General features: G+C 28.4%; 1 protein-coding gene across 1 annotated transcript in view; it reads right to left on the bottom strand.

Annotated features, from left to right (window-relative positions):
• Nucleotides 1-24499, bottom strand: part of LOC107446843 (glutamate-gated chloride channel-like) — a 78222-nt gene that overhangs the window by 1402 nt on the left and 52321 nt on the right. The window contains exons 2-8 of the mRNA XM_043041999.2: nt 21844-21932; nt 18175-18242; nt 13611-13834; nt 13449-13531; nt 10147-10287; nt 5752-5966; nt 2499-2681 (exon numbers count right to left, since the gene is read on the bottom strand). Of these exons, the coding sequence (XP_042897933.2) occupies nt 2499-2681; nt 5752-5966; nt 10147-10287; nt 13449-13531; nt 13611-13834; nt 18175-18242; nt 21844-21932 (1003 nt within the window). The remainder of the gene's footprint in view (nt 1-2498; nt 2682-5751; nt 5967-10146; nt 10288-13448; nt 13532-13610; nt 13835-18174; nt 18243-21843; nt 21933-24499) is intronic.

Genomic DNA, 24499 nt, shown 5'->3' with positions numbered 1-24499 from the left:
ACAAAAATGCCCTTTCACAGAATAAATGTACCTTTTTGGACTGATTTTGATATCTGACTCCCAAAATCTGGGACATATGGTCTCAATAGTTTGGTCAGGAGAGCTCTCCAACGTTTGGACCCTTTAATATTAATTTCAATTTTTGCGTATTTCGTCATATCTTGAGAAATTTTTAAGTGAATTGAAAATATTTCACACTCTATTATAAAATTCGTTTATCCAAAGATAATTCCATGCAAAAAATAACTTTTAATAAATATTTATTATTTTATTTAAGAATAGTTGAAAAAAACGTGATAAAAATTTTTGCATTATCTTAAAGAATATTATTTTACAAGGCAAAATACTGGATTTTAGTGAAATTGGTCAAATAATTCCTAAGGAATTGAATTTTGAAAAAAGTTACATTTTTGGTCAGTGAAATTTTTCATATGCGGCAAAAGTGTATAAAATTTTGTTAATTTCAAATATTTGTTTTTTAAAGTATGGTTATGTAATTTCAGCATAAATGTTGAAAACAATCTTTGACTTTTGGAGCTAAAGTTTGCTTTGGTAATTGAAATTAGAAGTCAAGATTTACAAATAATGCACTCGAAGTTGAGAAAATTTAGCCAAAAATTTGAAAAACTAAAGTTCACTTTAAAGATATAAAATAAATTGTTACACCAGCAATGCCAATTGCCCAAAACTTACGAAATACGTTTAAATTGTAAATTTCTTCTTAAATACGACGCCATCTTGATTGAAATATTAAGTGCAATTTTTAGTTTGAGATATCATGCCTATTTAATTATTATATTCTTCTGAACTATTCATTGAGGTGGTTTTGATAATAAATAAGATAAAGTATCCCAACTACCAAAGTATTGTGAGAAAAAATATTCTAAAAAATGCTATAAAACATTGGCAAACTGGTTGTATATTTCAAAACACAGCATTTATAACATTATATATATATATATATATATNATATGTCCAAAAAAACATAAAAATGATTTTGCAATGGTAATCTAGAAAAAAGATCAAGTTTAAAAATTTTATCTCTATAGAATCGAGTCAAAATCTCTAAGACTCAGTATGTGTTCACACAATAAAATATTGTGGGATTTTTAATTTGAATAATTTTAAAAGTGACAATTTTAGATTCAAGTGAAAAATATAAATTGTAACAACTGTGAGAGTTGTTGAGAGAAGCAAGAAGATGACACAGTGTTATTCTTAAGAGTGACACAGAAGGTGACACAGTATCTTTTAATATTATTCTTGAAACCATATACCATTTGGCAAATTACTATTCGGTTAATAAAAATCTTAGAATATTTTTTAAAATCTTTCTTTTTTCTGCATTGATTAAGCTTTTTAAATATCTTAACTGTAATTTTATCTAATGAATATAAGTCGTTCATTTCAAAGAAACTCTCATTCACTTTTTTGCATCAAACACTTTCATTAAAAAAAATTATCCGATATAAAAAGTAAAAAGAAGTATTCAAACTTTTTCTTATCCTGTTAACAAACTTCAAAATACTTTTTAAAGAAAAATTTTAGTTGAATTTGATACTAACGATGCAATTACCTTTTTCGTTCGAAAAAAGTAATTTAAAATATTATACCAATAAAAGCTACTGCTTCTCTTGTTGCAGCAAAAATAGATTGCGATACGATATTTCGCAATACAGATTTGCGATGCAGATTTCGTAAAAATTTCTAATAGTTTTTACTTTGAAGAGCGGATAGCAACAAGTTTATGCAATATTATCTGTAAGAGTTATTTTTTATCACAGCAAAAAAAAATTCTGGTAATATTACGTTATATTACCAAACATTAAGGTAATGACATTTCTGGTAAAAAAAAACAACGCAATTCCGATGATAAAACCAAAATATATGACATTTAAAACATTCATTTAGAAATTTTTCCATTCATATAGTAATAGTTTATCTGAAGCTCTGGTTTTCACAAGTTCTTATTGCCACACATTTAATAAAAAATGTAAAACAAAAAAGTTAATTCAACCGAATAAATGATTTTTATGACCTGCTCTAAGGTACTATAATAAACTTGCTAAATTGTACCAAATTTCATCGCTTATTACAAAACTATATTTTATTGTTAATTTCACCAAACTCATTCGGTAAAAATTACCGAGAATTTTGATTTTCCCATAAAGCCAGAAACACGGTAAATTTTACCATATTTTGGCAGTTTTCACCATACTTTTTTTTTCATTGTGTATAACCGGATCTGCTCTAAAGCTAGTTGTTACAGTTTTATTAGAGCTGCAACAATATTTTGAAACAAATGCATACATTAATTTAAAATACTAGTAAAAATATGAAAAAAATATTCTCAAGTTATAACAAAAATAAAGTATAAAATGATGAATCAATTTTAAAAATTTATATATTTCAGGGTATAACAATTGAAATAGTCAATAATGTCATAGCAGAATTAATGCTTGTGTGTTACTTTAAAACTAAGGATATGTTTTACATACTTGAAATAGTTTGGCAGATGTAACGTGTTTTCCATTGTTTTGATTTGCATTTGCCATCGCTAAAGCCATGTTCTCTTTTCCTTTTCTTGCAATGAAATTAACAAATGGAAACTCAAGTAAGGCACAGAATACGAGCCATGTGCACGTTTCTATCCACACATCAACTGCTTTAACATAAGATACCTGTTGAACAATAAAATTAAAATGTATTTTCATCATGGCTTTGAAAATGCTAAGGGTTTCATCTTCAAACAAATTTAATAAATCAAATGATTAAAAAGGTGTCCATTATGATTGCAAGTTCTCTAATACAGCGGTTCTCAATTGATTTTGGCTATGGTGATCTAAATAATCGAGCTTCTTTTTTCGGAACTCTGATACTTTATATAAAAAAAATGTTTAATAGTAGCTGTGAATATATTAACCAAAAAAAAGAGTACTAAGTACTTTGTAAGTATTTTATGCGAATAATGAAATATTTTAAATTCTAAAATAGTTTTTGGTTTAAGCATTCGCTGAAAATAAATAAGCTGAATTATGATTTTCACAGCTGTAAATGTCGAAAATAGTTAACAAAGAAGCATAACTCTTAATTCTTGAATTTAGTCATTACATTTTGAAATGAAAAGTTCGATGAGCAATACTTATGGAAATTTTAATAAATGCATAATCTTTTCATAATTTATTTAATAAATTGTCAGTAGTAGAATATTTTTTCAAAAAAATTTGTTACTTCTTTTGTTATTAGCATTTTACAAAAATAGTTTCATTTAAACAATCGAAATATTGAACAAATTATGGATTCTTAATTGGATACAAATATACTTATTACTGAATAAAAAATATCCTAGCGCTCGGGAACCCTTATGATTTATCAAGGAAATCCTAGGGTTCCGTGGAACACCATTTGGGAAACGCCGCTCTAATACATCAAATAATTGCAAGCGGGTTGAGAATCAAATAGTTAACTTCCTAAAACATGTAACTTATATAGTATCGTCAACTTTTTATATCATCAACTCCTCTGTTACTCCAAGCAGTTAACAGGAAGGAATTTAAATTATAAATGTAAGTAACTTTTTGTTTCAATTATCTTGCTTGAAGTATTTTTGTTTGAAATATCTGGCTTACGTAATTTTCAGAGGGATAATTTAGCTTCCCTACCTCTAAAAATTATACAACTATAAATTTTGATATTTATCTAGGAATCATGAAAATCAAGTATGATATGAAAAAAAGTATACTAGAATGTAATAAACTAGCTTAAAATTTATATAACTTTCCAAAATATATTTACACTGTCAATCTACATACTATGTTCATAGTATTATATAACTTTTATACTAAATTGTAGGCAGAACGAGAACTGATAGGAATTTTATGTTTGTACATTGATATTTATTTGAATATACGAAAATTAAATCATATGTCTTAATAATTATCCTTCATTTTGCTTTAGAATAAATCACATTGGAAAAAAAAATTCGCATAATTGATCTTGCCTAAATCGAAAGTGGGGATTGAAAATCTAAAATTAGTTTCGCTCCCTAAAGTTACAGATTTTTTAAATATCATTTTCAGTCTAATTTTTATCAGAATATACAATATTAAAACCGTTATGTATAACAGAGAGTCGCATAAATGTGACGACAAACTTCTAGGGGAGTTAGGGCACATAATCAGGATTATAATTGTATTGGAACCCGTGCTCGGAAAAGTAGCCGTGTACTGCTTAGGGTGCATCTCTATTGTGACTTGTTCAGAAACACACGAAGAATCCGTTCATAATAGGGGACGCGCCCCTAGTGGCGTATGATGATATTTCTGATATATATCGATATTCATAGATAAGGCACATAGGGGAGAGGGGGGCACATGTGAACAGGGGGCACATGTGAACATGGTATGTTTTACCAATATGATTTGAAATAAAAAATCTTGAAAAATTTTCAATTGATGGCAGTACTAGTCCTAACTCTTTCCAAAACTTTCAGAACAATAAGACATTTTGTTGTCCTATTCTGACAATTTCTTTGTATCAGCTGGTGTTGTATATATTATAATCACTCACTTCTTCAAGTGAAAGGATAGTATAAATCAACTAATAAGCTAAAATTAACTATTGCAGACCATTGTATGAGCATTTAGGTAAGTTTATGACAATTATTCTTTTTTTTTACTCAATTAAAAATTCTTTAATTTTTAAGTTAGGTTTAAGAAGGAAGATGGGGCACTTGTGAACAACACATCTGGGGCAGTTGTGAACAGTTCACATGTGCCCCTACATAGTATTAAGGTTATTATCCTCATGATATTATAAGTTTAAAAAATATGTATGCAATTAAAATTATTATTATTTAATTTTCCATAATTAATTTATAAATTTATTCCTTAGAAATTTTTTTTTATTAAATGGTTGATCGCGCATCACGCATATTAACTCATACACCTGTGAAAGATGGAATTGCTAAAGCTACAAATGAAAAGATAGAAAAAAATGAAAAAAAAACCATGAAAGAGTATTAGAGAAGAAAAAAAAGGCCCATTACAACTCCTGAAGAACATGAAGTTGCTAAAAACCCAACAGCGGAAAAATTATTGTACAGCTGAAAAAATTTTTTCTTACTGACAGTACTGTTGTACAATTTAAATTCACATAGTTAGCTACAACCCCTTCAGTATAATGCGTATTTATATCTGTTATATTAAAGATTTTTTTGTTTGAAATGTGATGATTGCTTTGTGTTTTTAATCTTGTTCATATGTGCCCCAGGCATGTTCACATGTGCCCCCGATCGGGGCACATGTGAACAATTGAAGTAATTTTTCTAAAATATCATAAAGTAAAGAAATATTTTATTAAAAAATCTCAAAAAATTTCATAAGACAAAGAAAAGACTATTTAAACATATGGACTTCTTTACTGTNCATATATAACGATATTTCATATGCAATTTTTATCCTGATCATACGTCCTAACTGCCCTAAAAGTTTGTCGGGCCATTGATACGACTCCCGGTTATCAATAACGTTTTTGAAATTGTACATTTCAACAAAAAGACTAAGATTTGAAATCAGAAGAGAAAACGTGTAAAGATTTGTTTAAAAAGTATCTCAAGCAACTGAAAACCAAAAAAAAAAAATTGTACCCAGGAGTTATTTGTTAAAATATTCTTTTCGAATCATACAGATATAGAATTGATTAATATTACAACAGGTGAACATCATTCTGCCTAAAATGATGAAAGTTTACCCTTGGAATGGATTCTTTGATGCCTCTGGAGCTTGTAATAATTGTGAGAATAGTTGTTATCCCAAGAGCAGTACGAGCAGGAACAGCGTAGACATCTAACCAAAATGACAGCCAAGATCCGATGACAAGCAAACTAATTGGCAGATATACTTCCATTAGGTAGTAGGGAATCTCTCTCCGAAATCGCAAGTGAGCTACCAGACCACTAAAGTCTCCTGAAATTTTGAAATGCGATGTAACAAGAATCACCACTAAACTTCAAATGGTAAAGTTCAACAAAAATTACGTCTTTTACTTCTTAACATAACTCAAATACAATTGTAAAATAGCATTGTGTTTATTTTAACCTCATTCAAAGCATTTTATAATGTTTAGAATATTTTCCTAATGTTCTTCAAAACTATACATTTCAGCACAAAAGAAGCTACCTTAAACTTAAATGTTAATACGTATTTCTCACTTTTAAAAAAATTAACGGTGAATTTTTTACAAAACAGTTAATCAATAAAAATTTCATACATTTGAGACACTTTTTTTTCCTTTACTTTAAACAAAAATTTAAAAAATGCTCGCAATGAATTAATTTAAACAGTACACTTATTAAATAAGTTGTTTATAAAACAGAAGCTGTAAGATAATACCTGATTGAAAATTTAATTTTCTTCAGAAATAAACAAATATGAAATAACAGTCAACATGTTTAAAGCGCTTCTAAATTGCTAGCATAAATTTTAAGTTTGATATTGTGGCCCATTTTTAAAAAGTATTTTTTTTTAACTATACATTTCTAAATTTTAGCTGATTTAGATTTATAAAGCTTTAAATAGCCCCTTAAATGAGTAGTTTCTGACTTAACTGGATACAATGTTTAAACATATTTTACAGCTAGATTACGATCATTGACCGGCAAAAAGTAAACCAGTCACTGACAGTAATAATAAATTTATGCCCGTAAATGAATCATGGCTATAAAAATGCAGGTGTGCCCGAAATATTTTCTCGTACTGACCATCAAAAACGTACTGAAAGGATGGGGAGCAAATTTTACCGTCCGCGAACTGCTGAGGGCATAATGAAAATCAGTTTTAAAAAACTATAGTGTTTATAGATTATTATTTTTTTTTAAAAAAATAGAAGATAATTTCTTTATATCTAAATAAAAACAACAATTTTGGTCTGTAGAAATTTCGCAAAATATCAAAATGACGCTTTCGTTACTTCGGGGAAGGGACCCGCAATAAAGTTTGTCCTAGTTCCCGTAAAATCTTTGTTTAACCTTGCTGACAGCACACAGGGATACTCACTTAACTTAACGTTATACTCATAAAAGCTATCCTAAAATAGGGACTTGACTTCGGTAATTCAGACTCAGGCGATCTATTTATTGAATCAAAGCAAATAGCGGAAAGAAGGCAAAATAGTGTAATGCAACGAACTGTCAAGCAGTGAGAGAACGAGGTCAGCAATGCAGTACAGGGAGTGCTGGTGAGACATTCTTTGGCGCCGGAGAAGGAAACTCAGACCATTTGTGCCCGTATCCTGAGGCTGTAACTACCATGGAAAAGGATGTACAGCCCAGAATTGAGTTAGGAAGCTTCATATAATAAAAGTATAAATTAATGGTCAGCTCTATTAATTTTGCTGAAGTTCGTTATAATTACAAGCAACTAAATGTTTTGAGAGGGAGCATGTCGTATAAATTAACGACCAAATCTTGGAAATTTACTAAATTTTCTTAAGGTTTATTGTATGTGCACTAAAGTTAACATTTTTAAATTTTTTTAAACTCTAGAAGAGCCGTTGGAGTCATTTTGATTGTTTTTCGCCATTTCTTATGCTATTTTTGAAGATACACGTGAGCTTCATAGATCTTTATTTTTACTTTTCTTAAATTGTTTCTAAGTATAATATATCAAAATTTCAAGCTTTTCTCTTGATAAGTAAATTAAATAATTAAGGAAATACCTAAAACAAGCGTGCGAAAGAGGTCACTTTGACCCTCATAATAAAAACGCTTATCTTTAAAGTTTTATGTCTGTTTTTGATTTTGCAGAACAGCAAACATTATGAAAAAGAATCGCAAAACCAAAATTAGGGTTAACTGTGTTAAAAAGAAAGTCCCTCAATTTTCGTAAATTTATATGGCATCATAGATTCGATTACCGAAGTAGCTTTGTTGAGTTACTATTGAATTATAATTTCGTTATTGCGACTAAAAGAAACCATGTACATGATTTTAAACAGTTATGTTTGTCATAATCCTGGACATGAAAGTATTGTTGGAGAATAATTATTTTCATGAAGGTAATAAGGAAATTTCAATTCTTAGCCATAGATGGCGCCACTGTAAAACAAGAACAATCGCACCCCCTCTGCCTAAACAGGCATACGTCAACAACATTGTATGACGTTCAAACCATATGATTTTGATTTCAACTGATATAAAATCAAAAAAAATCTTTTTTTAATGGCCATCTTTATTTGTGCGAGTTGAAAAACGGGCAAATGAATACCTGACCTATACAACCTGAGGAAAGTATAATGCTCTACTTATGGAGCACTCCTAAGCTGTAGGCGCAGCGGGATAACTGTCTTTTGCCACAATATAAATTGCAGATTAAAAACCTTAATTATATGGAGCTGCTTTGCGCACCAGATAGCCTCCAATTGTCAAAATTTAGTCTCTTAAATATGAGAAACCTGCCTTTTAACATCGCAAGGTAGAGAACAAAACGAATACCAGAAAGGTAAAGAAAAGGAAAAACAATTTATCTCTTAAAAACTCTTACACATTGTTTTTTTTAAAGAATATTCATTACTTAAAAAATCATTTACTTTTAAATAACATCAATTTCTTATGAGGATCAAATTTACTCTAAATGGTTGTTTTAGATAAATCCAAAATCCGGCTGTTCTAGTGTTAAACTTATAGCATATTTTTTTCCAATATTTTACGTAATATAAGATTAAAATAATATGTTAGGTGTCAATTTTTAAATCTCAGTAAGTACCATCTAGGTTTTTGTTATTATTTAAGTAAAAACAACCTAAATTGCAACATTAGTTTTTAAGTTTGTATGGAAGTCCTGTTATAATGTATTTAGCAAAAATAATTTACATTTTAGGAAAAAAATATATGGTATGCGTTATTGAATAAATAACACAACCATTTTAGTACAAATTATAAAGCTTAGGATTTCCTACCTATTCAGTGTTTTAACAAATTACAATGAAAACAAGACTATAATTTATAAATATCGCCATTAGTAATCAAAATAAATTATTATAAATATTAAAGCTTTTCAAATTTTTCATACACTTTTTAATTAATTTACTAAAGAAAACACTATTGGTTAACTAAAGGAAAAAAATATCAACAATACAAGTTTAGTATAAATTAAAGAGGACAAACATTAAACCATTTTAATGACGCTATTCATTAAGGCGTGAAAAAAGAATTTAAGAAATTTTTGAATTATTGAGGATGGAATGAAATACTTTAAGCACATATAAAACTAAGATTTTGATACTTATTTAAATTTTGAAGCAAAATCAAATAAATATGAAATCATCACTAAATGCAACATATTTTCAAACTTTCAATGTGGCAATCTTTTAACTTAGTTCTGAGATATAAACGTGTCACAAAATTTCATTTATTTATTAATATAACTTTCTTTTTGGCAGCAGCTCAGGTACTGATGTTTTGTTCCATTTTCGCGAAAGACGTGCCAGAAGAATAAAATTCATTAGATTCAAATCTTGTGAATTAGGTGGCCGTTATTGTGCTGCTAAAACGAGAACCGATGTTCTTTGTAACATGTTTTAGTGATTTTATATAAGTTTACCGAAGCGGGATTTTGTTCGGAGAATTCTTAATTTCAAAGAACTACAGTGACCAAAGCAGCATAACATCTTTCAAAATAAGCTAGCTGTATGTTGCAATAAATAAATTTGACTTAAACTTTAACCAAATTATTTCTTGTCGCCCTGTATGTAAATTATGTAATCTACAAAAACGTCTACTTATGTATATCAAAACATTAGAATTAATATTAAATCAACTAAATGTTAGTTTAATATGAAACTGATCTCCTCTTGATACAAATATCTTCTGGTTATTTGCCCTTATTCGTTTATTTTTCGAACTTTCTATCTGTTTTCTACCTCCTTTAAATCAAAACAAATTTTGCATGCATGAACGTCCATGATAAAATTAAAAAATATCTAGTGATGCGAAAACGCTTAAAAAGTGTGATTCTAATCATTTCTCACATTTAAAATATCTTTTCAGCTTGGTTCTAAGAAAGTACCTTAAAATAGTTCACAAACACTCTCTCATGTAAATAATTAGAAATATAATCCTGATTCATAATATATTCTCAGTTGTTTTACCTGAGGTTTCATAAGATCGATTGAAAGCTGTGCAAGTGACATCGTCTTTGTCCAGGAAATGCTCCGGAAGCTCCACGCTCTCCAAGAATGTCACGCACTCATCGTGCCAGTAAAGCACCAGAGCATTCATATCATAAGACCCTATATATAAACCCTTCATATTACCGAGAGCGATGGAACATGTAAATAATTATAACAAACAATTTTCCGACATTCAGTGTTACTTAATCCTTCGATCACGCGAAGATTGCAACAGACATCATGTTTTTAAAGGTTATGAGTAATGCTTAAAAGTAAATTTAGCTTTGTCATTTTGAATTCTCATTTAAAAGAACTCGAGCGAAATAGAATTCGTTTAAATTCTATTCACGTGTTGTATTTTGAAAAAGAATAAACTATTATAATATCCTTAAAAATGACTGAAAATTTTTAATTTAATTAAAGAAAAAGTGACAGAGATTAAATTGTGTGGTTTACAGCGTTCTGCTTAAGAAACTATTTAATTATTAAGGGAGCGAATAACAAAGTTAGTCATAAAGTTTGTCAACAGATGGCACTTTTGACTGGAAAAATTATGAAACAATGTTTTCAATTGCAAGCAAGTTTATTCTAATTGAAATTTTTACGCGACCCATGAGTTACATATACAGTATATTTATGTCTATAACTTCTGATAAATGTCCAGCATCTCTAGTTAGTGAAACGGGACGATACGTAATTCTATCCACACTGCCGACATTGCCACAGCATGTCGTTAATCTAGAAATTCTCAAGCACTTAACCTCCATGACCTTCCTTTCTAACAGCAGACTTTTGCGGAAGACATTTGTTTTTATTATTATTCTTATTAAAAAGTGATTACTCAAATAATTTTTCTAGTTATTAATTTTATAATTTGACTGTCTTACTATTCTGTCCAAGATTTAATCTTCGAATCCAAACAATTTAAAATCGTTTGGTTTTAAGTCAGTAATCAATTAAGTATTAAGTCCATTAAGTCAGCAATAATATTTTAAAAGTTGGTGAATAAATAAATTTCACAAATTTTAAAAATATTATTGCTGACCTTAAAAAAACAGTTTTATTGGTTAATACACCCTTTCGCAAAATGGATTCTTTCTGGTAACATTGACGAAATGACTATTAATTTTTACTTAGAATGTAAATTATGCATTCAAAATAAAGATATTAAAATAATCGACTAAGATACTGTTATAACCATCGATTCGTTTTTTCTCCACCTAAGCTTATTCAGCACTGTTGTTTGCCTGTTGTTATACTTGGTATGGATAAAGTGTGAAAACGGTCTAGTTTTTGAAAAAAATAATCTAAACCCAAAATATGCTCCTCTAAATATAAAAATGCATTTGTCAATTATCCTGTCTTAACCGCTACCACTGCCTCTGAGATTAAAGCGTCATTCTTAAACCAAAGTGCAAAAGTCTGTGTTTTAACTTGAGATATAATTTTTCGAGGATCCAAATCTGCGATTAAAAAAATAGACTTTATTAGTAAAGATTCTAAAGTCCCCCCCCCCTTCAAATCCCAGAGGGGAATTGAGTCTAACATCATTGAATGCTTCCTTTAAAACTATTAAACGGGTGAAATTTTAGATATTTAACTCAATGCGAATTTTTCGAGATCTTTGATCGTTTCTAAAATTTTGATACACTATGTACCAAAAAAATAAATAAATAAATAAAATAAAAACAGGATCTGTGAGTGGCAGTTATTGAAGTTTTTTTTCATAAACACATTATAAATTAATTTAAAAAATTCAATACACTTTGAAAGTTCCAGAGAAAAATGAAATTTTACGTAAATTTATGCCTGCAATTGACGCACATTTTATGTCAACATATGACGAATATTTTACTTACACATAAATGAGAGTTAAATCAAAACCTTAGGAATTAACTTTTCTTGAGTAATTTTTTTCCGCGCTTCTAAATATCTATTAATTTTTTTTAATAATAATTTTGATTGTACCAATTAATAGTTAACATTTTCTACTTATAGGGTGCTATTTTCTTTATCATATTATTTCTGAGCTAATTCTAGAATTTAAATTAAAGAATAGTAGCATTTTATCTTACATAATATTTGAAGAAATTTTTAATTACTTTAATAAATGTTTTACCAATATTATGGCATTATTATTTTTAAAAAATTGAATTGGGATAGAGTTATAATTTTTAGTTTATGCTTGTCTTGTTTGTATAGACGAATTTTTATTTCTTTAACTGATATTACTTACTTAACCCTGAAACAAAACAAAACAAAATTTCTGTATGAAATTATTTAAAAAAAAAAGAACAAATAGATAAAATGCGCAATAAAAACATACGTTAGGACGTTCATTTCCTAAATAAAGTGCCGAGTCGTATCTCACTGTGAACTTTTATGCTGTCTTAAAAATCAGAAAATACTTAGTGCTGCCATCTGTTAGGGACATAATTAAATGTTTTCGCTTTGAAAACATAATAGCATCCGAAAATAAGTTTTAAAATGATAAAAAAAAAATTGATAAAGTTTTGGAATAATTATTTCGTTCCGACAGAACGATTGCGACATTTAAGAGGTTTTGCCATCTGCAATTTTCCTGCCACAAAACCGAGCATCTGTTTTCGTATTCTAGGAGAAAGCTGTGTATTGAGAGGAAGTTTCTATACAAAATAGCAGATAAGCAAAACGCTCAGTCGGTTAATGTATAATTATTAATTTTATCTTCAATCAAATTATTTAATTAAAAATTACCTATTAGCATAAAACTAATAATATTGAAATTTACTTTGTTTTAAATTTGTAAGACTAAAAAATTTTAAAATTTCATGATACTTTTTTTTTTTTTTTTTTTCCTTCCTTATTTACAAAATTGTACAAAGTAAATTGTTAAACCATCCATGCTTCAAAGAGATATTCAAATCATTTTCTAAAAATAATTTTTTCAGCGACAAAAAAAATAAAAATAAAGAGTTGGTAGCTTTACTGTTTTAAGTATCGCATACGTTTAAATATATATTAATACTGGTTATCCTATATTATATTTTTGCTGTAGTTAAATAAAATAGATAATAACGAGTACAACACAGCTGAATCAGCAAAATTTATTATTATATTAATTAATTAATATATCTTGAAGGTAGATATCCCCATCATTCTTTTAATCAATATCTATCGGTCCATTAAAGTTTTTATTTATTTATTTATTTTTATATACATATTTCGTTAATCAGAGCAATTTGTTTTAATCTCACCATTTGCTAGCAAAGTTTTGTTAATGGAAATATTAGCTTACTTACAGCTGCTTACTCGAATTCTGCATGATTGCTTATCAAAGGGATAATGTTTCAGATTCATGGGGCATGAAAGAACCAACTGTAATCTAAAAATAAAAAATAAAAAAATTCAGTATGTCTGCATTGATTTTTATTCACGACCTACGTAAGAAATAAAAAATATACCTGAGAGCATAGTAAACATTACCATCTGGATCTATTTGGATGTAGATGTTGTCGCGCGTACTCACTACAAGTTTGCTGTCTTTTTCGTTAATGAAGAATAAAGTTGGCGTCCAAATCAGATCCCTGAGACTTTTCAAGCCAACCACCTTGGAACCAATGGAGGAATCGAATACTAGTCTCTCGTCATACCACCATTGACGAAACGTTGCGTGAATCTCAAACGTCTAAAAATTCAAAAGAACAGAATAGCAATTTAAAACTATCACTGAACTATCGCCCGCCAAGTTTTTCAGTGCAGTTGGTTTTAATATATGAGTATATTCTTTTCCCGAATGAGTTGGCTATCCCTTTGGTAGAGATGGAACACCGGTATCTCTTTTAAATATGTATTTCTTTCCTGACACTTTAACAATGAGCAAAAATATATTTTGGTAAATTTTAACTATAAAAAAGTCTAATTGTTACTAGAAATGATCTGTTAGATTGTCGGAATTATATTTGTAATAAAATATAAATCCAGCAGTTAGAAAGAAAAAAACATTTTCTTTCATATTCAAAAATTATTTGTTTTTGCAAATTAAAAGAAATTTCCCAGATGAATAACTGTTTCTCCTAGATCTAAACAACTGCAAATAAGTGAAAATTTGAAAAAATTTTCTATAGAATACGTGTTTGGAAGATTTTACCTTTAACACAGAAAGCGCCACCGGTATTACCTGCTGTATTTCATAACTACAAATTATTAAAATGCTAAATATGATATTTTTCAGTTATTTTTACCTAAATTAAAACAAAACAATGGAAAAAAGTATGAAAATATGTTACATAAAAATTTTGCGTCAAAGGGTTAAAGTACTTGGTAAGTTGATTTGACGAAAAAATAGTGCTTTTGTGCGTCACAAAACTAATTTAGTGCCATTTCTTGTACGAAGTAGCTGACAACTTTGATCGCAAATTTCTCTATAATTCATGCAATGATGTTTCGTATTTACAGTCTTTAATGTATATTTTTAGGATCCTTTTTGAAACTGGAGTAGAAGTACAAATATTAGGGGCCACAAATCATTCTAAAAGCAAGAAAACGAAAAATATAATCATAACTTGACGAATCACTGTTGAAGAAATTGACATTACAGACATCAGAATCAGTTGATCGACGAAACGACGTTGAGGAAGCCTGGAAAGTTTCGTTTAATTGCTTTTTACCCATTGGTAAAATGAGCATTGTTTTGGGTTTAATGACTTGCGCACCTTATTTGTAAGTCATCACACCTCATTGTTGTTTGAACGTTTCAACTGTGTTCAAGAATAATGGTAAACAGTGCGCATGCGTCGTCATTGCATGTGTTGCAATGGCAACAGCTGCTGTTTGGTATTTTTTTTAGAATTCTTTTTTTCACTTTTGATTTTGTTATACATTAAGTTGGTGAGTTTATTTTTGAGATGTGGGACCAAAGAGATCCCATAAATACTTCTTGAGTTGTAAATAAAAGAGAATTTCATCATTTGAACGATATTTTTGTTATTTTGTTCATTTTGCCAATGGGTAACCTGTGATCGTCTTTCGGCGATCACAATTTTTTCTTCAATTTAATTTAATTAAATTTGGTTTCAAAAAAAAAAAAAATTTCTTTTTGTTTTGCCTCTTTTCCATTTCATTTTTTTTTCTACCTCATTACGAATTAATGCATCAGATTTTATTATAATTTTTATTGCATGAATGCTACTCTGGTAAAAATCTCTCTGAAAAAAAATAGATAAATAACAATTTATTTAATTGTTATTTTACCATATTCAAACAAAACAGTCAAATAACCATAAATAAGATTGTATTCAAACTGCTAACTATGAGAAAAATCGTTTATTAACCGCTTAAACCTAACGCAGTAAACCAACCAGAATTTTATCGCACCAACTAGGTCCACCTAAGGAGGTCACTTAGTTCCTTGCAGCCTGGTAGATATTACAGCCGAGAAGGATAATCTGTTTATCTCATGATAAACAGAATGGGAGTTCAAGACCCAACGCTGACTTCACAATATTTTCGCCATTCCCTTCAACATACTGTTTCTAAGATAGGTACTCTGACCGCCACTAAGTCTGCGACAGTCTAATGCTATGGAAAAAAGAAAAGGATATTTTAGGGAGGTAAGCTTCGATGAAGAAGTCTCCTTTTCTCTCGCCGAAACCAGTCCTAAAGAGGGACATCGCATCCCTACTTGAAATAATCATACCTCGTTAACATAGTCACCGCCATAGCTCCAGATGAATGTCTGGCAGAGTACCTATCTTAGACAAACAGTATGAATAGTTTCCAGCGTCCTGCACTCCCCAATTTGTGACCCTGGTCTAATAGAAGACGATACTGTCATTCACGTATAGNATAGTTAAATAACAATTTATTTAATTGTTATTTTACCATATTCAAACAAAACAGTCAAATAACCATAAATAAGATTGTATTCAAACTTTTAACTATGAGAAAAACCGTTTATTAACAGCTTAAACCTAATACGGTTAACCAATCAGAATCTTATAGCACCAACTAGGTTCACCTAACGAAGTCACTAAGTTCCTTACAGCCGAAAGGCTAATCTGTCTATCTCATGGGAGTTCAAGACCCAACGTTGACCTCACAATATTTTCACCATTCTCTTCAACATATGAGCGGTTTCCATCTTCCTGCACTCTTCAATTTGTGACCCTGGTCTAATAGAAGACGATACTGTCATTCACGTATAGATGGCAGCACCATAACGCTGCTAACACCACAAAAAAGCCTAGTATTTCCCACAATTTACAATAAGTGAAACAACCAGATAAACTAATTAAGCCATATTTTTTACGGTTTTGAAACCTTGTCAGTTGTAAAGGGTGAAAAAAAGCCTGTATAATTTTGTAATCATATTTTTATAACCATACTAGTGTTAGACGGTCTTAAATTCGTAAGGGAAAAAATGTTCCTTGATGTAAACTTTACGGTTAATTGGATTAACCGACTGCTTCTGGTTATTTTATTGTATTTTAGAATGAAAATTCTAACAGTGTGATAAATTTTGAAAACAAGAATTATACTATCTTTTTCTCACTAAAACTTTTAAACGAAGAAACTTGGTTTCTACCAAATTTTTCACTAATATCTAATAAAAATATTTAAAATTACGAGAACCAAATTGTTTTATTATTCTCTTTGAAAAATCTCTTTTTATTATTCTCGCAAATGTATTAATAACTTATAAGATGTACACGTTAATTTAAACGTGTTTAATAGAAATTTACCTAAAATATTGGTAACTTTAAAAGTTTAGAAAATATCTGAGCTATAGATTTTAATTAATTAGATTTCCATTATTATTCCATACTTACTAAGAAGTATAAAGTAATTGAATAATAAAGAAAATTAAAAGAGAATTAAAACAATCATTAATTGCATTTAAAACTATGTATGTCATCTTCTATTATCCAAATTACGTATTTAAAAGGAAAATTGCAGTTCATGTTAAATCTTCTTTGAAAATGAACAAAATAATATTTATGTTTTGAATTTTTAACCGAAAAAATCTTTCAAACTGTTAAAAAAAAACGAACAATTTGTTTGAAAAGTTCAACTTGATTGGCGAATGAAACTTCAAGCACCTTCATTCTTAATCTGTCACTTAAAAAATATCTAATAGATTTTTGAAAAAATAGTTTAGTTCGCCCTCTAGTATGTATCTGACATAAGAAATTTAAAAAAAAATTCTTTTTTAAAATTTATTTTAATAACAGCAGGCAAAAAGCGGGCAGCTGCACACAAAACATCTGACTTTAACAACATAGCTGTCTAGTAAAGAAAAATTTTACTACCAAGAATAAAATATTAAATTATTTTAAATTTTGAACTTCACTCCTAACATATTCCTTATACAGTTTTAACTAAGAGGCTGTAACTAAAATTGGTCATTATTTTTGCTATCTCTGTCTTTTTTTCAGTCTTAATTTTAGTAAGAGTTGATTTCAGTTAGTTTTAGAGATCAAATAGATATTATAGAAATAGGAAAGCAAATATATTTTCGTATATAAGGCCCAAAAATAGAAGGATGAGTTTTTATACCTCAAAATCAAATTAATCTGCAACATAACTTATTTCGTACAGAATATCAAAATAAATATTTTTATACTGATAATTATTCTATGTGCTTTTTATTTTTTGTCAAGTTTCCAAACAAATGTTTTGCCAAGTTTTCAAACAAATGTTTTGCAAGTTTTTAAACAGTCAAAATTGCTAAATTTCGATGTGTATCCATTACTTTGAAATTCTATCAAAGTAATTCATTTTTAACTGAAACTTTTAATTTTCTTAGAGCTTTTAATGTTTTTCTCTTAAACTAATGAAATAAATCAGTTGCAAAAAGTGTTGTCTTTAAATGTTTTTTCGTTAAAATAATACAAACTCATCTTGACATTATAAGAAAATTATTAACCAAATGTTAAAAAAAACACATAAAAAAATAAACGAGAAAGTTAAATTATTTTAAAGACAACAAATATTGAGTGCTAATTAAATATGCAATAATAAATTTACCATCTTCTTTGTATCGATATCTCCCATATAGCCTATTTCCACTTGAACTTTCATTGCTACAGCTGTTCCTGGAAAAAAACGTATTTCTATAAAGATAAAATTAAATAATAGACATCGTTGAAATCTAGCGAAACTAAAACTAATGTGAATAAAGGAATTGAGACCATTTAAGAGTGGTAAAAAATGTATAATTTTTAATGTTTTTTTCTTGAAAAAGTATAACATTTTACGTCTTAATATTTTTTTAATGAATGATTATGAAGAAATTAGTTCAAAAAATTATGATTTTTATTTGCCTCCTTTGGCTACCAGCTTGGTCACCTTTAAACATCTATATAGTGGAAGAGATAAACTTCAATGGTAACTAACCCAAATACACAGCACAATTATATTGAAACATTCTAAATCTTCAACATCTTAATTAGTTTTAAGTAATATGCTAACTAAATATTTCCCCTTCTAACCTTCTTCTTTGTGGATGAATAGAAATAGCAGTTTTATCTTTAATCTAAATATTTTAGTTCTGTCTTATAAATTAAAATGAGTTATGAGTTTTTGTTTATGAAAAAGTAAGTAAACCAGCTTCGATGTTTTGGTATCTTCGATGCATTTGGGTAATTTAAGTACTTCATTCGCATTTTCAGTGGAATAGACTGTCTGAACTGCTGAATGAATAAGAGTTTTAGCCTATAAAAGTAATTGGATAAATGTTCTTTTTCTTAAAAAAAAATTACTTTTTATACTTTGAAAATACGAAGAGAATGTTTCTATACCTTAAATTTTGCAATGATTATACTTATAAGTCCAAGCATAGTTTCGAATCATGCTGTTAAAGAACTCATTACCATTTGTATCATTTAATTATATCAAGTTTTTAAAAAATGTATGTATGTAATACCTTAATAATCTTATACGTATATATCTACCAGCAAACCATATTTACTTGAATGCATCTATATAAACAAAATAGCATATCCTGATTATAGTCTACCATCATTTAACATCAAACTTATGTGCATATGCATAATCAATATAAATTTCAGATGGAGTCATTATTGACAACAGTTATTGAAAATCGTATGTATTAATACTAAAATTATATGTAGATACTAAAAATTTGATATACTTAAAATTCCTCAAATGCAAGTTGTGTTCCAAATGTAAATTTCCCATGTGTGTCATTTTTCCTACTTCCCATAAATTTTCTTGTATCATATTAGCTTTTTTCATTTATTATCTCATGTAATGCGTTTGTTTATTCAGATATGTTTTCAAGATATGTAACGTTAAACCACGGTTCTTCGGTTTAGTCGCTGTCAATTGTCAATGTTCTATAATAGTTACACAATATAATAGTTACACAATAGTTACTGAAATTATCTGCTTCCTTAAGTAATTTTAAAGTAGTAAATAAACAATAATTAGGGATCCTGGGGGGATATGAGACCAGACGTTGGGCCTAGTTCTGGTGGCGATGTTGCGGTTGGTAGGGTAGGCCCGTGGTGGTAGGGGACTGATCGGGGGAAGTGTTGTGTGTTGCCGTTGTATGCGTCCGTTTTCCGGACCACAGTTTTTTCCTGATAGAAGCCTTCTTCGGGAGCATAGGTGCAGAGCTGTGTACCGGAGTTCATGTCTATGTTTCTTTGTATCTTAATTTAACGAAATTCTTAATAATTTTAACAGGTAAAATATTTACGAAAATATTCTACAGTGTTAGACCAAAAAAAGAATAACCATTTTTTAGAACAAGAAATCTTACTTAATATTGCTATTATTGCCATATATTTTATTATTTCAAAATTTTTCAATGTATTTAATCTTTCTACACTAAAAAATTTTTTATGAAAAAGCAAAATACTTATTAATCGAAGCATGAAATTCTTATAAAGCTTTTCCATTGTCAATATAAAAAATTTCTAGCATTCTACTCATACTTGGAAATAAACCATGTATTAATTTTTTCATTTTTAAAAACATTTAAAATTGATATTGCTTAAACATGATTCAAGGAAATAAAAAACTGTAGTAAACAAATTAAAAGGTAGTTAAAATGTATTAATGAATTTTTATAAATAATTTTTCTAACTTTATTTTCCTTCCTTTTTATAAAAATAAGTCATGGAATAAACAAGATTATTAGTAAAACTGTTTCTCAAAATAAACTTAAAATTTAATAACATTGTGAAACTACGTAAAATTGTGATTAAATCATTAGAAAGATTTTTAATAAGATTAAAAGCTTGTCTTCTTCGGATTTACAAAAGCGTGGACACAGAGAAATATTGATTTTCTGTCGCTTTCTTCCTAAATGAAATTACCCAAACCCCCACAACTCATCGTCATAAATTCGCACATGCATTTATTAAATATTTATTAGCTGTATAAACTAGTACAGGCAATGAAAAATACATCTCTGTTTATGCAATCAAAAGCTTTAGGTTGCTGTAAGAATCGTAATGCTTAGGAGTATTAGGAGATTACCTAATAAAAATGGAAGTATAAAACGTATGAGAAGCAACTAATCTTTTAATTTAATTAATGTTGAAAAATTAAGAAGTGATTTAATGAATTATTAAAAATTCCCTTCTTGACTCGTAAAGAAAAATGTTTTTTCAATAATTTCGAAGTTGAATACTTGGACAAATGTGTAAGAAAATTTCCCTATCTGATGATATTGATAATCTATGCATATGTATACTTAAATACATATGCATAGATTATCAATATCATCTAGAAAAACAGTTTTTCTGGGCAAAATAAATAGGAATTTAAGTTCGGAGTTGACTCCCTTAGGTTTATAACACTTCACTCTTTATATTCTCCATAAACTACTCTTTAAATACAACCTTGATCATATTTATTTGATTTCCACACACAAACTACACATAAGTATGCATTAGCCTTAAAAAAATTTTATTCTGCTTATTTAATATATAATTCTGTATGTACAGTGTTCAAAAAATAAAAATCAGCTTGAATAACTTTTGATCAAATGATCTGATTTTCGCGTTCTAGACACAAAGTCAATGGTTAGAGAAGGTGACTTCAAATATTCAAATTAATTAGTGCAAACGACATTTTAAGTTAACAAATCAGTCACAAAAAACTACAATCTCTGAACAAGCAAATATTTTTTTCCCAAGGATTCGGATTTTTAACCTCAAAAATGTAAGAGGAAGCCGCAATCTGTGAAATCATTCGGTCAAGAGATACAAAGTTTGAATCCCTTAATGTTAGTTTTATTATGGCGTTTTTCACCATATCTCGTGAAATTTGTAAGCGAATTGAAAATGTTTTACACTGAGTTATAAAACCTATTTATTCAAAGATAATTTTAAGTGAAAATAAAATTCAGTAAATATATATTACATTTTTATTATTTTATTCAATAACAGCAACAACAAAAAAAAAACATTTGAATCGTAAGCTATACAATTTTTTACATCATTTTGTAGTATGTACTTTTACAAATCAAAATACAAATTATAATTATACAATTAATGCAAAATACAATTTTATTATTAGGAAATTTCACACGAGCTTTTAAAATATTGAATTAAATGGGCCTCTTCTCTTATATACGAGTTAATATACAAATGTGCTAATTAGTTTAATTTTTTTAAATGTAATTGCGCGTTAAACATTATAATTGAGATAAAAGTACATTACCATTTGAAATCTGTGGCCTCTCCAAGGGATCATACTCTCTATCTAACAGTAAACGTTTGAAACTTGTTTCAGATAGATGAACTCCATCGCTATAAAAGAATAAATTGAGATTCGAAATTTGTCAGTTTCAATAAAAACAGTTCCAGTACAAAATAAGAAATAAAACACAAATGTAAATTCAAAACTCGACTCGTTTTTTGTTCGTAAATATAGTTAAACTCGAATCATGTATTTAGTTCCTTAACAATAAATCCATGCTCAAAGCTTTTCTTAAAACAGTTAATATTTTCTTTAAAATATTTTGACTATTAATCAGAAATCATACTAAGTGCCATTAAAAAACATATAATTTAAGACGCAACGCAAATGCAGTTAACTTATAATGATTTTGAATATTTATATAAATGATTTAGTAGTGAAAAACTATGTATTAGAAGAGCTTGATTTTGAAATTGATGTGATTGAGAAAAAATATATTAATGAAAACTTTTATTCATAAACATACTAAAGCGCTCATCAAAATCCGTAACTGCTTTCACAATTTCTTTTGAATTGCTTGACAATTCTACAAACTTGCTTCACTCTGTCATTGTATACTTTTATTTTATAATTACAGCATATTTATACGTAGAAATGTGCATTCTAAAAATATGAAAAAGTTCTAAAAATATGAAACTTATATATCCTATGATACCCTTGATTTATAAAAAATTATTCAACTCATATATGTTATGATTTTATAAAGACAGTGTTTAGTGGCACAAATATTTTTTTCTCGTTCTTACATAAACTCATAAGACATTTATCTTAGCACAAAGCTTCAAAATGAGAGGAATAAGTAAGAAAATAATAAAAAAGCATAGCTGCCTGACTTTCGTTAATGAAATGCATCTTTCCCCAGAGCTTATTTTTAACTTATATANAGAATGTGTATTGGAATAGCATTTAATCTGCTCATATTCTTAATTCATGCATTGTTAATGGGTAACAAAAATAGTTAAAGTAATGAATTTTTGGATAAGTTATGAAAAGTTCTTTTATAGAAAATTCTGTGTGGTTTAAATTAGATTTGTTTGCATAACAAATATGCGATATTGCTACGAAATAAAAAAAAGAATATCAGAATATATATATATATATATATATATATATTCTGATATTCTTTTTTTTATTTCGTAGCAATATCGCATATTTGTTATGCAAACAAATCTAATTTAAACCACACAGAATTTTCTATAAAAGAACTTTTCATAACTTATCCAAAAATTCATTACTTTAACTATTTTTGTTACCCATTAACAATGCATGAATTAAGAATATGAGCAGATTAAATGCTATTCCAATACACATTCTAGAACATGCTATAAAAGTAAGGTAGCTTTCGACAAATATCAATAATTGAGAAGTCTTGCAAGAGAGAATATTGGTCATCGCACCAAAATTTAATACTCTCATAGGAATTGATGTCAACTTTACGAGCTTCAGTGACGTCAAATCTGTACTCTGTACTACCCATGTCGGTGATAACGTCTAGAAACTTGACTAACATCATAAACAGAAAAATAGGACTTGGTAAATTAAGTAAGCTCGCTAAACTTATGTGAAGCACTACTTTCACTGACTTTATTGCTTGGGCCACTTAAAAATTGTATTAAACAGAATATTTTTTGTTCCTTAACGAATTAATCTTTATTTTACTTGAACTATTTTCTTGCAAAACATCTTCATGAAAAATAAGATTAATGAATTTGTTTCTAAACAAATTTAAAATTAATTATCTCTTAACTAAACAAAAACTTTGAGAAAATGTATTTTAAAATTAATAATTTTAAAAAATTTAACAATTGAGCAAAGAGTAAAATCCGAAAAAAAAATTTCAAAGCATTTTTGAAACTTTTATTGGGGCTTCGACTTAAAATAAGAAACAACTTCGTCAATAAGATCAAGCAAATTATAAAAAGTAAAGCATTTTTACAACAGCACGTTGAGGGCATGGAGTTAGCGTTTTACAATTTTCTGACCAACGACAATATGAAGTCAGCATTGCGAGTAAGCCGCCTTTACCTTTTACACACGCTATATCCTTTCGATTCAAAGCTTTGTGGATTTCAAAAAGCTCACTAAATATCAAGCCACAGTCTTTCTCAACAGCAGTTCAGTGCCCTAAGACACTGAACCATAGCGGCTCTAGTTACATTATACTACATTTATTTTTTTCAACATAAAATGAATAAAACGTCTTAATGAAAAGGGAATTTTAGTTCTGAAATATTAATAAGAGAATAATTGTTTAGTTTCAATTGAATTCTTAAAAAATTAGTTCCAATAGAGTGTAATGAAGGACATTGCAAAGAGAGATTGAGGTCAGACATTAAGAACAGAGATTAAGGAAATGTTGCATTCAAAAATCACATTAGCAACTACTGCATATATTTTTCTTGCATTTGATTAATTACTTCAATAAAATGTAATTATCACACTTTATTTTAAAAACCTGAGGTGTATGTCTTATTTTATAATTTAATTAGTAATAGTAATATTAATAAATTTGCATATTAAAAATAATACACTTGCGCAAATGAGACTAAAACTTAGTGCGTGAAAATCCAATCACTCAGTAATTAAACGGAAAGATAGTTTTTTTTTAGAGGAAAAG

The sequence above is a fragment of the Parasteatoda tepidariorum genome, chromosome 3, assembly GCF_043381705.1.
Source record: "Parasteatoda tepidariorum isolate YZ-2023 chromosome 3, CAS_Ptep_4.0, whole genome shotgun sequence".
Taxonomy (NCBI): domain Eukaryota; kingdom Metazoa; phylum Arthropoda; class Arachnida; order Araneae; family Theridiidae; genus Parasteatoda; species Parasteatoda tepidariorum.
Note: the sequence above shows the minus strand (reverse complement) of the source record. Positions and strands in the feature narration are given on the sequence as shown.